Source organism: Phocoena sinus, chromosome 9 (genome assembly GCF_008692025.1).
Source record: "Phocoena sinus isolate mPhoSin1 chromosome 9, mPhoSin1.pri, whole genome shotgun sequence".
In the NCBI taxonomy this organism is placed as follows: Eukaryota; Metazoa; Chordata; class Mammalia; order Artiodactyla; family Phocoenidae; genus Phocoena; species Phocoena sinus.
In genome coordinates, this window is record NC_045771.1 from 169,854 (window position 1) to 183,195 (window position 13,342).

The 13,342-nt window shown below is 54.5% G+C and overlaps 1 protein-coding gene across 3 annotated transcripts in view; it reads left to right on the forward strand.

The window, feature by feature from the left end:
- The window catches only part of VIPR2 (vasoactive intestinal peptide receptor 2), a 68,996-nt gene extending 68,130 nt beyond the window's left edge, over positions 1 to 866 (forward strand). For all 3 annotated transcript variants that reach the window (XM_032642281.1, XM_032642282.1, XM_032642284.1), the window contains one exon: positions 7 to 866. In XM_032642281.1, the coding sequence (XP_032498172.1) occupies positions 7 to 183 (177 nt within the window). In that variant the 3' untranslated portion in view covers positions 184 to 866. The remainder of the gene's footprint in view (positions 1 to 6) is intronic.
- Positions 867 to 13,342: the final 12,476 nt, after the last annotated feature.

Genomic DNA, 13,342 nt, shown 5'->3' on the forward strand with positions numbered 1-13,342 from the left:
CGCCAGGTGCAGAGCGAGCTGGGGAGGATGTGGCGGCCGACTCTGTGCCCCAGCCGGCCCTCCGGCCGGGACTGCAGGCTGCACAGCTTGTCCGGCTCGACGAACGGCTCGGAGGGCACCCTGCAGGTCCCCCGCGGCTCCCGCGCCCTGTCCTTCCTGCAGACAGAGACCTCGGTCGTCTAGAGGTGCCTCCACACCGCAGCCCGAGCCCCCAGCCAGGGGTGCCTGGGGTGAATCAGCTCGGATCCACTGGAGCGCGCTTGGCTTATCCCACCCGTGGAACCGGCTTACCTTGTAACCGCCCGGGGTTTAAACCTAACGATTGTCACACTCCAGCATTTCGGTAGTTTTGTGCTTTATGTTGTTTGGCCGTGCAGACAGACCCAGTTTCAAAGAGATCAGGAAAGATCAAGGTGGCAGTAGCCCAGGACTTGGGTCCAGCGACTGTGGAAGAAAACGGGGGATTTTCTGATCTCAGTGCCTGTTCTCAGGGGGCACAGGCCTGGGCTGGGATGCTGGCCCTGAGTGACGTGGTCCCCCTTCCTCTGCATGACCTACATCGCCGGCCTCAGCCCCCAGGTCCCCCAGGGCAGCCCCTTGTATGCAGGACACACAGGCGCCCGCTGAGGGCTTCCGTGGAACCCTCCCCCAAGCCCAGGTGGGCCCCGCCTGGCACAGTCATGCTCACACCGCCATCCGGGCTCTTCTTTCTGTGCCGCTGCACTCGGTTCTCCAACCCCTTTATGATACTGGTCCCCTTTAACAATGAGGCCACAGAGTCTTCGTTCTGAGGCATCACAGACCTGAGCGCAAGTGCCAGCCATCGGGATGACTGGCTCCAAGGAGCGGGGCCTGGCAGGCAGGGCCAGTGGGGCGGGGGGGGGGGGGGGGGGGGGGGGGGCCGGAGGGGGGCGGGGCGGACGTCCGGGGACAGGGGGTTGGGCGCCGCGAGGCTGTTGCCCTGCAGCGTCCCTCTGGGGTGTGCACCCAGGCCCCCTGTGAGGAGCCTGGTCAAAGAGTGGCAGCGTCCACCCGGAGCCCCCGGCAACCCGGCTCCCCAGCTCAGACGATTTGCTGCGACCAGATCTGCACGACCAACTGAAGAGCCAGCTCCCAGGGTGCCCGGGGCCGTTGGTGGAGCGCGGGAGTCAGATGTGCACCTGGACATCCGTCAGCTGCCGGGAGCCAAGGCCGCAGGCCTGGAACGGGGAGGCCTGGCCTGACTGACAGCAGAGGGGAGAGTGAATATCACTCACTGTTAGCAGAGGAGGGGGTGACCAAATAAAATGTTGTAAACGTGTGTGGAATGTCCTCAAGCCGCCATGTGTGACCACTTGAGTAAAACCCATTTCGTGTCTGTTCGCTGGGTGACCCTGACCAGCAAATGCTGAGGCCCCAGGATCTCAAACTGAGGACATTCGGAGGAAATCTTCCCGTGTCTAAAGCGGAGCCTGGATGGCGTACAGGGTGGGAAGCGGGGCACGTGGCAGCTTGCGGCCTTTGCAAGCAGCCACCTTCCCCAGGGCACTTACGCCGGCTGCCTGGACGTGCTCCTTGCAGCATCCGGTCAGCGGTGGGGGTGATGTGCGGGGCGCCCGGCAGCCCTGCAAGGGTTGGGGGGGGGACACCTGCGGCTCCCAACACACCCACCCCACAGCTCCACAGAACCTGAGAACCTGCTAACTAGGGCCAGGGCTGAGCACATGCGTGCTCGCATATGTGCACGTATGTGTGTGTGCCTTCTGGGAGCTAACCCCTAACTGCATTTGTGCCACAGACAGATAAAATCTATTTCTAGTAAGCTCCATGTTCAACCAAACTGCTTCATTCCAAGAGGAATACCGCACACTGCTAAAGGTCAAGTTCTCCAGAAGCTGACTTAGAAATGAGCAGACGGACCAGCCTCCTGTGAGTTTCTGAGAGCCCCAGGTGCCAGGTGATGGTACGTTGTCAGCTGTCCACTTGTGGAAAGAGCTTCATGAGAATTTGCTTAAGGTAGGAATGCGTTGCATTCGCAAAGAAGGGAAGTGAATAGGTGATGTCGGGACGGGCAACAAGCACCTTCCTTTCTTAGCAAGAATGGCGTTTTTTCAATGGTGCTTTTTATCAGGTTTTCAGGTTAGAGAAATTATACAGAGGAGTTACCAAACCTCAGATATTATAGGCAGATATTACCCAGAAGGTGAAAAAGCTCTGAATTTCGCCCTCCAGCTGGCTCTTACTGCTTGAGAAGTAAACATCAAGAGTGAATCATCTTGTTCCCAATAGTTTCCTCTACGTCTACGCAAACCTCTCCCTCCCGCACTTTCTTCTTTTTCTTCGTGGAAAGTAGGTCATATTGTATAGAAGTTTCTGCAACTTGCTTTTTTAGTTAAGACAGGCTCTGTGGATCTTGCCTGTCTGCACACAGATGTGCTTTACTTGTAACAGCTGCGTGATGTTCCGCGGCACGGACGCGCTTGGTTTATTCCACACCCCCTGTTGATGAATGTTTGAGCACTTCTGCATGTGCTGGAGCATCGCCACAGAACGATGTCCCAGAAGTGGGAATGGGTTCCGGGCCTGCGCTTTTGGCTCTGGGCGGGTACGGCCCTGGAAGAGGTGGCCCCAGCGCCGCTCTCACCAAGCTGCGGTAGACACCAGCATCACTGGGGTTCCCATCTCTCTTCACCCCAATCTGCTGTCTTTAGTCTTGGAGACAGTGAGCGTCTCTTCTTCACAGAAAGCTTTCTCTTTAGTTCTGAGCCTCAGCCTGACCCACGGACGTAGACGTCAGGTAGCCAGGCCCCTGCTTCTCCAGTCAGCTGCCCCACCTGAATGCAGGTCCTGCTGAAAGTTTACAGATTAACTTCCTTATTCGTGGAAACGGGGACAAGACTCCGCAGAGGTCGTGGGCGGTGTGTCATCGTCACCTGTTTGCATCGCCGACCACCGGGCCCTGTAAGAGGCCCTGCTTAGCTTGGGGACGTCACAAAGGATTTAGGGCATCGTTTATACTGAAGAGTGTTCTTTGCAAGATGGAGAGAAAAGGGCCTGTCACTTCCATTATCTTCTCTAAAGGTTTAATGAGCAAAGTGGAGCAGGCACAGGCGGTGGGGGCCCCCACTCGTGACAGCAGTCCCACCTCCCCCTGCCCAGGGGCGTCCCGGACTGAGCCCTGGATAGCAGGCCTCAGCGCCAACGATGACCCCAGAGCTGTCACTGGGATCTTGGTTAAAGCTACTTATATTCATTATATTCGACCCCTGACACCGAAGGACCAACAGGGGGAAATAAACTATTGGAATATAATCACAAAATAATGAGGTCAAGTAGCACCAATTTCTCTTCTGGAGATTTAGGACTTTACAAATCCTTATACGCTGAATGCTATAGATAAGCAAAGTGTAAGAAGCAGCAAGGGAACTCAACACACCCGAAAAACACAAGCTTTCCTGGTTTCAATCATTATAATCATGAATCTAGAATATGCAAAATCTGTGATTTTCGGTCACAACAAAAATAACTGCAATGCATTCAGGTTTAAAGGCACACAATACACTAAACCCCGTCACGACGTGACTCATCACTCTGCAGACTTCCACATGCACGGGCACATGCGTTCTCCCAAACCTCTCAGCCTGCTGTGAAAACCCACGTACCATCTGTTCTGGGCTCTGCAGGAGCCCCATCTCCGTAAGTTTAGTCCCAGTCTCTGTGCGCGCATGAAACACACTCATGAATGCTGGACTAGGCGTTTCCGGAAGCAGCCCCGGCCGCCTCCCCGGGGCCTTTGGAAAGGGTTTTGGCTGGCTTCCCTCCCCACCCACAACCGAAGAGAGTCCCTCCTTGTCAGACAGGCTTAAGGCTGGGGGATGGAGAAGCTGAAGGAAGAGGAGGGGGGCGGAGAGCGTTTACTCTTGGGGGGGCAATGGGGCAACTTAACAGAGCAGCGCTGCAGACAGCACATCCGTGTGCAGAGCAGGGGTGCGGGGAAAGGGAGCTCGGGAGTTACTGAACCCACCAGGCGCCCACTGGTACAGAAGGTAGAGAAGGGGCTTCCCTGGTGGCGCAGTGGCTGAGAGTCCACCTGCTGATGCAGGGGACGCGGGTTCGTGCCCCAGTCCGGGAAGATCCCACATGCCACGGAGCGGCTGGGCCCGTGAGCCATGGCCGCTGAACCTGCGTGTACAGAGCCTGTGCTCCGCAACGGGAGAGGCCACAACAGTGAGAGGCCCACATACAGCAAAAAAAAAAAAAAGAAAGAAAGTAGAGAGGGACCCAAGTTACTTAAATTTCCTTCGTGGACTTCACTGTGGCTCATGGTCCTCGACCGCAGCAGGTCTGCATTGTGTCTCCTTCTCCATCCCCCCATTTGTCCATCTGTCCGTCCATCTGGCTGTGAGACCATGCAGAGCTTTGCGGACAACAACGCCGAGTGCTCAGGAGGGGAAAGAAGGGTCACAGTGCAGGGCAGAGGCAGTAAGGGGCTTCAAGCCCACAGGCAGGAGAGGCGGCGGGTGGGGACAGCTGTGGCCTGAACAGCAGCTCCACACCCTGTGCCCAACTGGCCACTGCTGAGAAAATCTGTGAGGCTGGAGCCAGGCTCAGTGCTCAAGAACCATGACTGGGTGTCCACTCTGTGACCACCAGCCGGGCAGTTGGAAAGCGCATCCTGGGGCCACCTCTCCTGGCATTCACCTGCTGGCCCGTGCCCTTGCAGCGCTTGGAGCAGGGGTCAAAGCAGACTGTCGGTGATGGCACCGACCCCCACCCCACGTGGCCCCATGCCGCTCCCGGACCTTGGCTCCCAGCCTCGCCGGCCTGACGACAGCCTTGCAACGGCAGAGGGAGGCCACAGCCCAGGAGGGGGCGCCCTTGGCTGAAGCCACGGGGTAAACGGGCCGAGCTGGCCCAGGGCAGCCCCGCCCTCAGCAGCCCGCGGGCCGCGGCATGCCGGTCACTGCAAGCTGCCTAGGCTCTGTTTCAGGTGGGATATCCATAAAGCACCAGCCCCCCTGTGTGCCCAGCCCCTTGCTCTGGTCCCCAGGCCCTGCCCAGGGTGAAAACTCAGCAGGGAATGAGAAAGACAAGTGAGGGGACCTTGAGCTTCTTCAGAGTCTGTGCGGGGTCACCTTCGGGCAGACCTGAGATCAGATGACGTGAGTGGCCTCTGCCAACCTGCCTCTACAATGTCCCAGCTGCTCCAGAAATGCCAGGGCTCAGGACGCAGGGTGTCACCCTCCTCTGTGGCTTCGGGCAAATTTCTTGAATAATCTGGGCTTCAGCCGTCTTCCCTGCAGAACAGGAGCGGGGGAGGAGAGGACGCGGGGCTGGTTCCCCTAAATGCCCCAGCGCCTCCACCTGCCCCGCCTGCTTCCAGGGCCCTCCCATCCCTGCTCATGCCCCCCGGCCCTGTCCCCACAATGATGAGGCCCCCGTGGAGACCAGTGGGCAGCTTGCCCACCAGACCAGCGAGGGCTAGACCAAGCCCGGGCTGTCCTGCCGGCGACACTCGAGGCTGCCTGGTAACTGAACCTGGGGCAGCGAGAGGGCTGCTGGGAGGCGTCACGTGCCCCCCCCACTGATCCTGAAGGCACCGTGGTGGGCCGTCAAGAGGGTGATCAGGAAAGGAGGACGTTCCCCACGGCACCTGCTCAGTCCCGGGTCAGGGGGCACCTTTAGCCCTCGGAAGCGCAGGGTGACCCTGCGACAGGCGCCCTCCAGGAGCGGGAGGGCAGGTGACCTCATGTCTCCGTCTGCCCACCCGGGGCTGGAGAAGCATCTCCGAGAATGTTTTCTAAATAATGTTTAAGAGCAAGTTGAAAGGATGCTTGTTTGCAAAATATACCAGAAGAGTGAATGGTGTCCCAGTGGCGTTTGACTGTGATGTCATCTGAGCAAAGTTCCCGATGGGCTGGGACTCACCCAAGCCTCGGCCCCCTCTACGCCCCCTCCGGATGGTGCGGGGGTCCAGGCCATCATGGGGGGACGGCGTTTGCCCCCCGGCAGCCCCGTTCTGGCCCTTGGCTCTCGGAGGAGCCGGGATAGGACGGGTGCCCAAGCCCACTCCCTCCGTCATCCGGGGACCTCCCCCAGGCCCACCTCCCTCCAGCTGACCAGCAAGGGGCCAACGTAGGGAGCACTTCCTGACAGGCACGTGAGGGGCGCGCTCTGGCTCCTCCCACACGGGACGAGGACCGCTGTGCTCGTGCGCTGATGAGGTTCCCTCCGAGCCGCAGCCTGGGTGTGGTCGGACCGGCAGGCTGGGCCCCGAGCCCACGCCCAGCCTCACGACCTCTGTGGGGACAGACTGTGTCCACTGTGGACGCCCTAGAACCAGCCTGATGCCAGTAAGAGCTAAATAAGTGTCAGCCAGTCCCGACTTCTTCTTGTGGCAGAAACTCCATCTCGCCACAAGGAGCTTCTAAGTAAGAAAAGTATCAACACTCAGAAAACTAACAGAAACAGATAATCAATGGTCAAAAATTATAAAAGACAGAAAGGATGAGGAAAAGGTTACACTCCCCATAAGTAAAATAAAAAGCTGGATGCCGTAATTGCCTATAAAAATGGCACTGTTCAGAGGTTACAGCTGTATTATGTGGTATGACATTACAAACTATATCTAGTGGCTTTATTATACCATAGTATTATCATAATACAATACAACTCATATCATATAGCATGTTATTATTCCATATTTACTCTATAAACCTTAAAGATATTCTAACTTTAAAATGTTCATTTCACTTGGCCCAGTAATTCCATTTCTAGGAATTTTTCCAATTTAAGTATTCAGTTGTGCACACGATTTATGTGCAAGGATAGTCATCACGATGTTATTTATGATATCAAATGTCAAAGAGAAACAGTAGAAACATTCAGTCATTCCAGAGTGATTAGATGTTGCGACTGGACCACAGTGAGGAGACTGAGATGGAAGGCACGGGTGGGAAGCCTCACCAAGTCAGCCAGGAGCCGCTGGGTGCTCTTCAAAGAGGCCAAAATCCTGGGATGGAAACAGCTGCATAATCTGAGAGGCCATCAGAGGCAGCCCTCAGGGATGGCCAGCCTGCAGTTCCCACCACCGCGCACCCCTGCAGTAATTAACTCGATCAAGCAAACCATTAATAGTGCGACACAAATTGCATGGTCCAGTTACTCACCTAGCAAGGGTATTTAGGGATAAAGTTTACAACAGCCGTGTTTTGATCAAACAAACTGGGGAAAGGAAACGGCCAGCTCATCTCGCACAGGTGGGGTCACTTATAAAGCAGAGACGGGTGTGTCTTCCCTTATGGCTCGGTGTCTCTTCCTGAGATCCAAACTCAAATTTCCACTGGCACATCTGACATCATCCCCTGTACACCCACATCTTCTTCCCCTTCACGACGATGAAGGGTCGATTCATCAGGAAGACGTAACAGTCCTAAGTGTGCCAGCACCTGGGGACAGAGCTTCAGACACACGAGGCAATGGACAGAACAGAAGAAACAGACGCATCTATCACCGTAACTGGAGATTTAAACACACTTCTCTGTGACTGATAGAACAAGCCCGCCAAAAAGTCACTGATACAGAAAGTGTGAACAACATTAACCAAAAATATCACCCAACTTGGCCTAATCAGCATATATAGAACATATACATAGAGAGAACATATACATAACATACAAAACACATCGAGAACACGTGTAAAGAACACACATAGAACGTATCTACGTGTAGAACATATATACAGAACATATACACATGGAACATATATAGAACACGTCAGCCAACAACTGCAGACTGTGTATTTTTCAAGTGCACATGGAATGCTCACCAAATAGACCACGTGAAAGTCTAGACAAACTTCACAGAAATAAAACCATACAGAGCAGGTTCTCTGTACGAAATTAAGCTAGAAGTTGATAACAAAAGTTAACCAGAAAATATTCAGTATTAAAAGTTAAACAACACATGTCTAAATAGATCTGAGAAGAAATCACAAGGGAAATTATAAAATATTTTGAACTGAATGATAACAAAAATACAATGTATCAAAATTTGTAGGACTGAACTAAAGCAATCTTTGGCGGAAATTTTATAACTTGAAATACAGATAGAAAAAAAAGAAAATTAGGAAAATCAGTGACCTAAGCTTCTACTTCATGAGAAGAACAGATTAGCGTCTTCCTCCCAAATCGGTTTGTCCCCTTACACTTTCAAGCAGAAGCCCTGGAATCACCCCGTCCTCACAGCCAGGTCATCAGGGCGTCTCGTCGGCTCCACCCACCACCTACCCTACCCCATCCCCTCGTTTACTGTCTCATGTTGTGGGTGTTAACCCGCAGCTTCTTAGCTGGTCTCTCTGTGAACCTTCTCCCCCCATATTCTTCCCCAAACCAGCCGCAGGGTGACCTTCCAGAAGCGCAGCTCGGCTCACGCTGTGCCCGCCAGCACCTTCCAGGGCCTTCCCCCCCTTCGGGGGCTCCCGCCGTCACGAACACTCTAGTCCCGTTTTCCGCTGGACTCTAAGTCTCCTGGGACAAATGATGTCTTGGTCACCTCTGCACCCTCCGAACTGAGGCGTCACTGCAGAAAGCAGGCCCCTATTCACTTGCTCCCTGTTAATCTGCTGGGGGTGGCCGAGGCCGCATGCCGCCTACAGAAGTGTGTAGGGATCTGGCCCAAGTTAGAAGTCACCCCGCTCTGCCCATGTCATCAGGACTTGTAAACCCAGGAGGCAGATACTTTGGGACACAAAGAAACAAACGGGCCAAGGGTCTCCTACCCCTTCTATTTCCAGTGAAGGGCAACGTCCGAAGGATTCCTAGACGTTGACCTGCTAGCTTTCTCTCTGCTTGGAAGTAGAAAACCTTAACTCAGTCACAGAATTCCTAGAGATTGGCCCTATTAGATCTTTCCAGGGAATAAAGATCCGGGGGACTCTTAAGCCAGTTCCTTATAAATCTGTCAAAGTCACAGCACACACGGCACTGCTTGTCTGCACACAGTGGTGAGTAGATGAGGCACCTGAAGGCTTTGAAGGGCCAGAGTAGGGGCGGCCTGGCTGGAGGGGGGGAACAGAACCCTGAGGACTCGCCCTGGGGGCCGGGCTTGATCACCGCCTCTGCTTCTGCGTCCATGGAGTTCTGGGGCGGCGTCTCAGTTCATCTACAGGCGCCCCATCGGCCTTGGTCTCTCTGGCCCTGGACAAGTTGGTAAAAAAGATGCACTTTAACTGAGCATCATTTAAAATGAGGTGGAACATTCCCAGTTCGGCAGACTCTATATTTTAAAAGACGTCAACCAGAACCTAATAAATCTAATGGCGTAATTCCAAACAAAAGGCCAGAGGGGCACCACTCCTGCCAGGCTGGACAAAACAAATCTGACGCTCGCCTGCAAGAGTAAGTGCACGAAAGACTGGGACGCGGCTCCAGTTTGCAGACAAAGGAGCCAGATAATCAAGGGCAACGCACTTAGGTTAACAGCAGAGCTGCGTGAACGCTGTTTCCAGTGTTGACGGCTGAGTCACCCACCGCGCTCCTCTCCTCCCACCCCAGCGGTCGGGGCAGGATGCGGCCGCCTGAAACCTGCTCATCGGGGAGAACTCGCCCCAGAAATCAGCAAGCCCCACCCATCTCCCGCCGCCCGGTGACCCCTCCCTGCCCTGGGCCAGCCCGGGAGCCCCGGCGCCCCAGTCCCTCCGCGCCTGCACCCCAAGCCTCCAGGCCCTGACCCGCTTCCCAGGCCCAGCCCCTCCGCAGTCCTTCTCGAAGTGCCCTCCACCAGCACCTGTCAAGAGCCCACATCATCCACGATATTTGCAAAAAGATCCTAGGTTTGGGATTGGAAAACGTGACCTCCACAATATTTACATGGCTTATTTTGCAAGGAACTTCTCTAAACTTTCAGCGATGTAACGATGGTGTGGAAATACGCAGGTGCTCACCGTGCCCACGTCCTGGTCCCCGGCCCCAGGTCCACCTGCACCTCCGTCCTGTTCCCTGGGGGCGGCCCGGGGCTGTGCGGGAGGCGCCAAGGGCCCCCGGGAGGGCCTGCACCTCAGGCCCCTCGGAAGGCTCAGCCGAGGGCAGCAACTGGCCCTGCTGGGGGCTGACCCACTAAGTAACGCGGCCCGTTTGCATTTTATAAGCGAAGGGCCAGGGACAGAAATGCACACGGTAACAAGGGTTTGAGGAGAGGAACTTAGAGGAAAAGCCATTTCCAATAAACCTCTCAACCCGCCATCCACCTTCACCACCACCAACTCAGCCCCTGTGACTCTGATGGGGACCCAGGGACACAGACGTGCCCAGGGACCCGCCACTGTCTGCCCCCTGCCCTCCGAGCTGCTCCAGGAGGTTGGGGATAAAAGGACATTAGCACTGCACACACACAGACCCAACAGACATCACTGCTGTGGCGATAATGCGTAAAGCCAGGAACAAACTTACAAATAAACTTTCTTTCCCCTCAAAGACTAGGACCGAGCAGGCCTCCAGGGAGCCAGTAACTAAAGGAGCAGCACAGACCGGCTGGGCCTGCTCTGGGTCGTGCCCCAGCCTGAACAGCCGGCGGCCTGGAGCTCGGAGGGGAATGAGGCGCTGAGCTGGAGACGGCAGCCAGGGTCCTTGCTGGAGGGAAGCAGAGAGGCCGGGCTGCCCCCAGATGGAGACTGGGCCACCCTGTGGGCCGAGGGGGCATGTCCATCAGAGCAGCTCTGAAGCCACAAGGACCAGACTGGGGCCCCGGCCTCCCCCTCAGAGGCTACGCTGCTCGGGGCACATGACTTGGGCTCCCAGAGTCACGGCAATGGGGGAAACCCTGCCTCCTCTGTGGGAGCAGCAAGTGTTCAAATGGAGGGACCGGCACATCGCGGGGCCCAGTGCACATTGACTCCATGCTACCCCTCATGGCCACTCAGACTTCAACACAGAGAAGCTACAGAGGAAAAGATAAAAGTGCTTCAGTGATGAAACTGTAGCTGACAACTCAGGAAAGAACAGCCATCATCGCCCTTAGATGTGCACAAAACAATGTCCCATGGTTGAAGGAAACGATCACCCGCCTAGGGACCTCCAAGCCACCATGGGATCCACCTGTGTGAGTCCGCTCAGGACAGTGGGTGACAGACCACAGAAAGGCGTTTCCCGAGTTCTGGAGGCTGGAAGGCCAAGGCCAAGGCCCAGCAGACTCAGCATGTAGTGGGCCTCTTCCTGGTTCACAGATGCGACCTCACGGGGGGTGGCGGGTGAGGGACAGGGGTCTCTCTGGGGTCTCTTCCTATAGGAGCTCTAAGCCCATCATGGGGGCTCCACCCTCCTGACCTCACCACCTCCCCAAGGCCCACCTCCTGACACCATCGTATTGAGGGTTTGGTTTCAACATATGAATTTGGGGGCACAGACATTCAGCCCACAGCACCAACAAGTGTGTAGGGCTGTTAAAGAGAAGGTTCAGAGCAAGCGTGTAGTAAGAGGGAAATGTTTAAGTTGTGGTGTCAAGTGTGAAGACAGATCAGTGCACATGATCCTACAGGCGCCATCGTGAGAAGCCCAGAGGAGCTGTGCGGGACACAGCGGACACCATGCCCAGCTGCGAACCCAGCACTGTCAGGCCGCCTCTCCTGTGGCCTCTTCTCTTCTCTCTGCCGTTCTAAACCTTCTATACTTATGAGCATGAATTATTTTTATAACAGAAAAACAGATAGTAAACCATTTTAAAAATAAGTTACAATTATAAAGGAAAAAATCAGCTTAGTAAAGAAGTCTGGTTATATAATGAAATGGTAGGTTTCTCACCAAGAAAGTCAAATGGGGCTGTTGTAGAAGAGATTCCCCTTCCAATGTTAATATTCTGAAATTCTAACGTACTTTACTTCCCATAATCAGAAAGCTCTCCAACGCTTAAACAAACTACTGTGTAAATTAGACACCTCATTTCCAGGCCGCGGAAAAATTAACTGGGGACATCGTTTTTTAACATATGCTGCTAATCTGGGACACAAATGCCTTTACTTTGGCATTTCTCTTCCGGCAGCTAATCTGTTTCTCCCACAGTGAGAGTGGACGTTTGCCTTGTGGAGAGAGTTTACATTGACACCAGCTGACAGGGAAGCCTCACCTCAGGGCCAGGAGGTGCCAGAGCTGATGTAAGTGTTCGGTGCCGTTCTTAATACAGAAGTTTCTATTATTCTTAGTAGAAGGGGCATACTTTAAATATTAACAACAAAATTACCAACATTAGCATTTTCTCTTTGAGATTTACGCACGGTTGTCTTGGCCCTAAACAACGCATTGCTTTCCTCTTTCAAATCCCATTTCATTTCCTGCCTTTTTTCCCCACACTACTGCGTTTTCAGAATAAGTTCTCTGGTGTCTCAGGCCATCGAAGTGAAGAAACCAGTGTAATTGATTGGTCTGCCTCGAGAAATGATGGAGATCCCAACTTCCTGAACTGAGTCCCCAGACGCTGCCTCTGAGACATCGGAAGGTACGAGGAGGGACGGTCCTGTGTTTAAGGGATTTTCCTGCATCTCATATCAGTGGGTTATTCACACACAGTATCACACATGCCTGTGCACATACAGCGACATGCTGCTTCACTGTGGGGGTCCTGGACTCCCTCCTGAAGACTCGCTGTCCACACTAAGGCCGTAAAGTCCGGCAGTCAACGAGCGCTTTGTCTTTAGTCCAGTTTTTCCAAACGCACTGTATCTCATTGACTGTCAGAAGCCATTGCTGGAAAACCTGTGACCAGTTTATGTACTAAGTAAGTAAGAAAGAACAAGTAATCACTGCTGATAAACTACGACACGCTTGCTATGAATGATAAAACACATCATGGCTCTGAAAACGCTAAGACGTTCAAATGAGCATCTTAGGATCTACTGAACCACGTTCCCTCTAGGTGTATATCGCTTACCTACTGCTGCCAAGCACAGCACCCAAAAGTGGCTGGCGTAAACAGTTGCTTTACTTGCTCAGAGTCCATGGGTCTGCATCGTGGGCTCCGCAGGGTGGCTCCCTTGCCCTCTCCAGGCCCTTCTTACAGCCACGGACACGTGCAACCCCATGGGGACGGCTGGGCCCAGAATGCCCTCCCTCACGCGTCTGCTGGGTGGCCTGGAAGAGGCAAGCTCAGGGCCATTCCCGCTGTGGTCTCAGGGCTCCAAACAGCCGAAAGAGGGGGTCCCGGCGTGCAGGGAAGAGCCAGGATGAAGGGAACCCTGTCTAAAGGGCTTCCAAGGCCGATGGAAATTGAGGGGATTCTGGAGGAGAGAAGGGTGAGGAGCCCGCAAGTCTGAGTTTAGTTCCCTCAGACCCTTGCTGAGCCCTGACCTGCACAACAGGGAGGACCCCATGGGGCG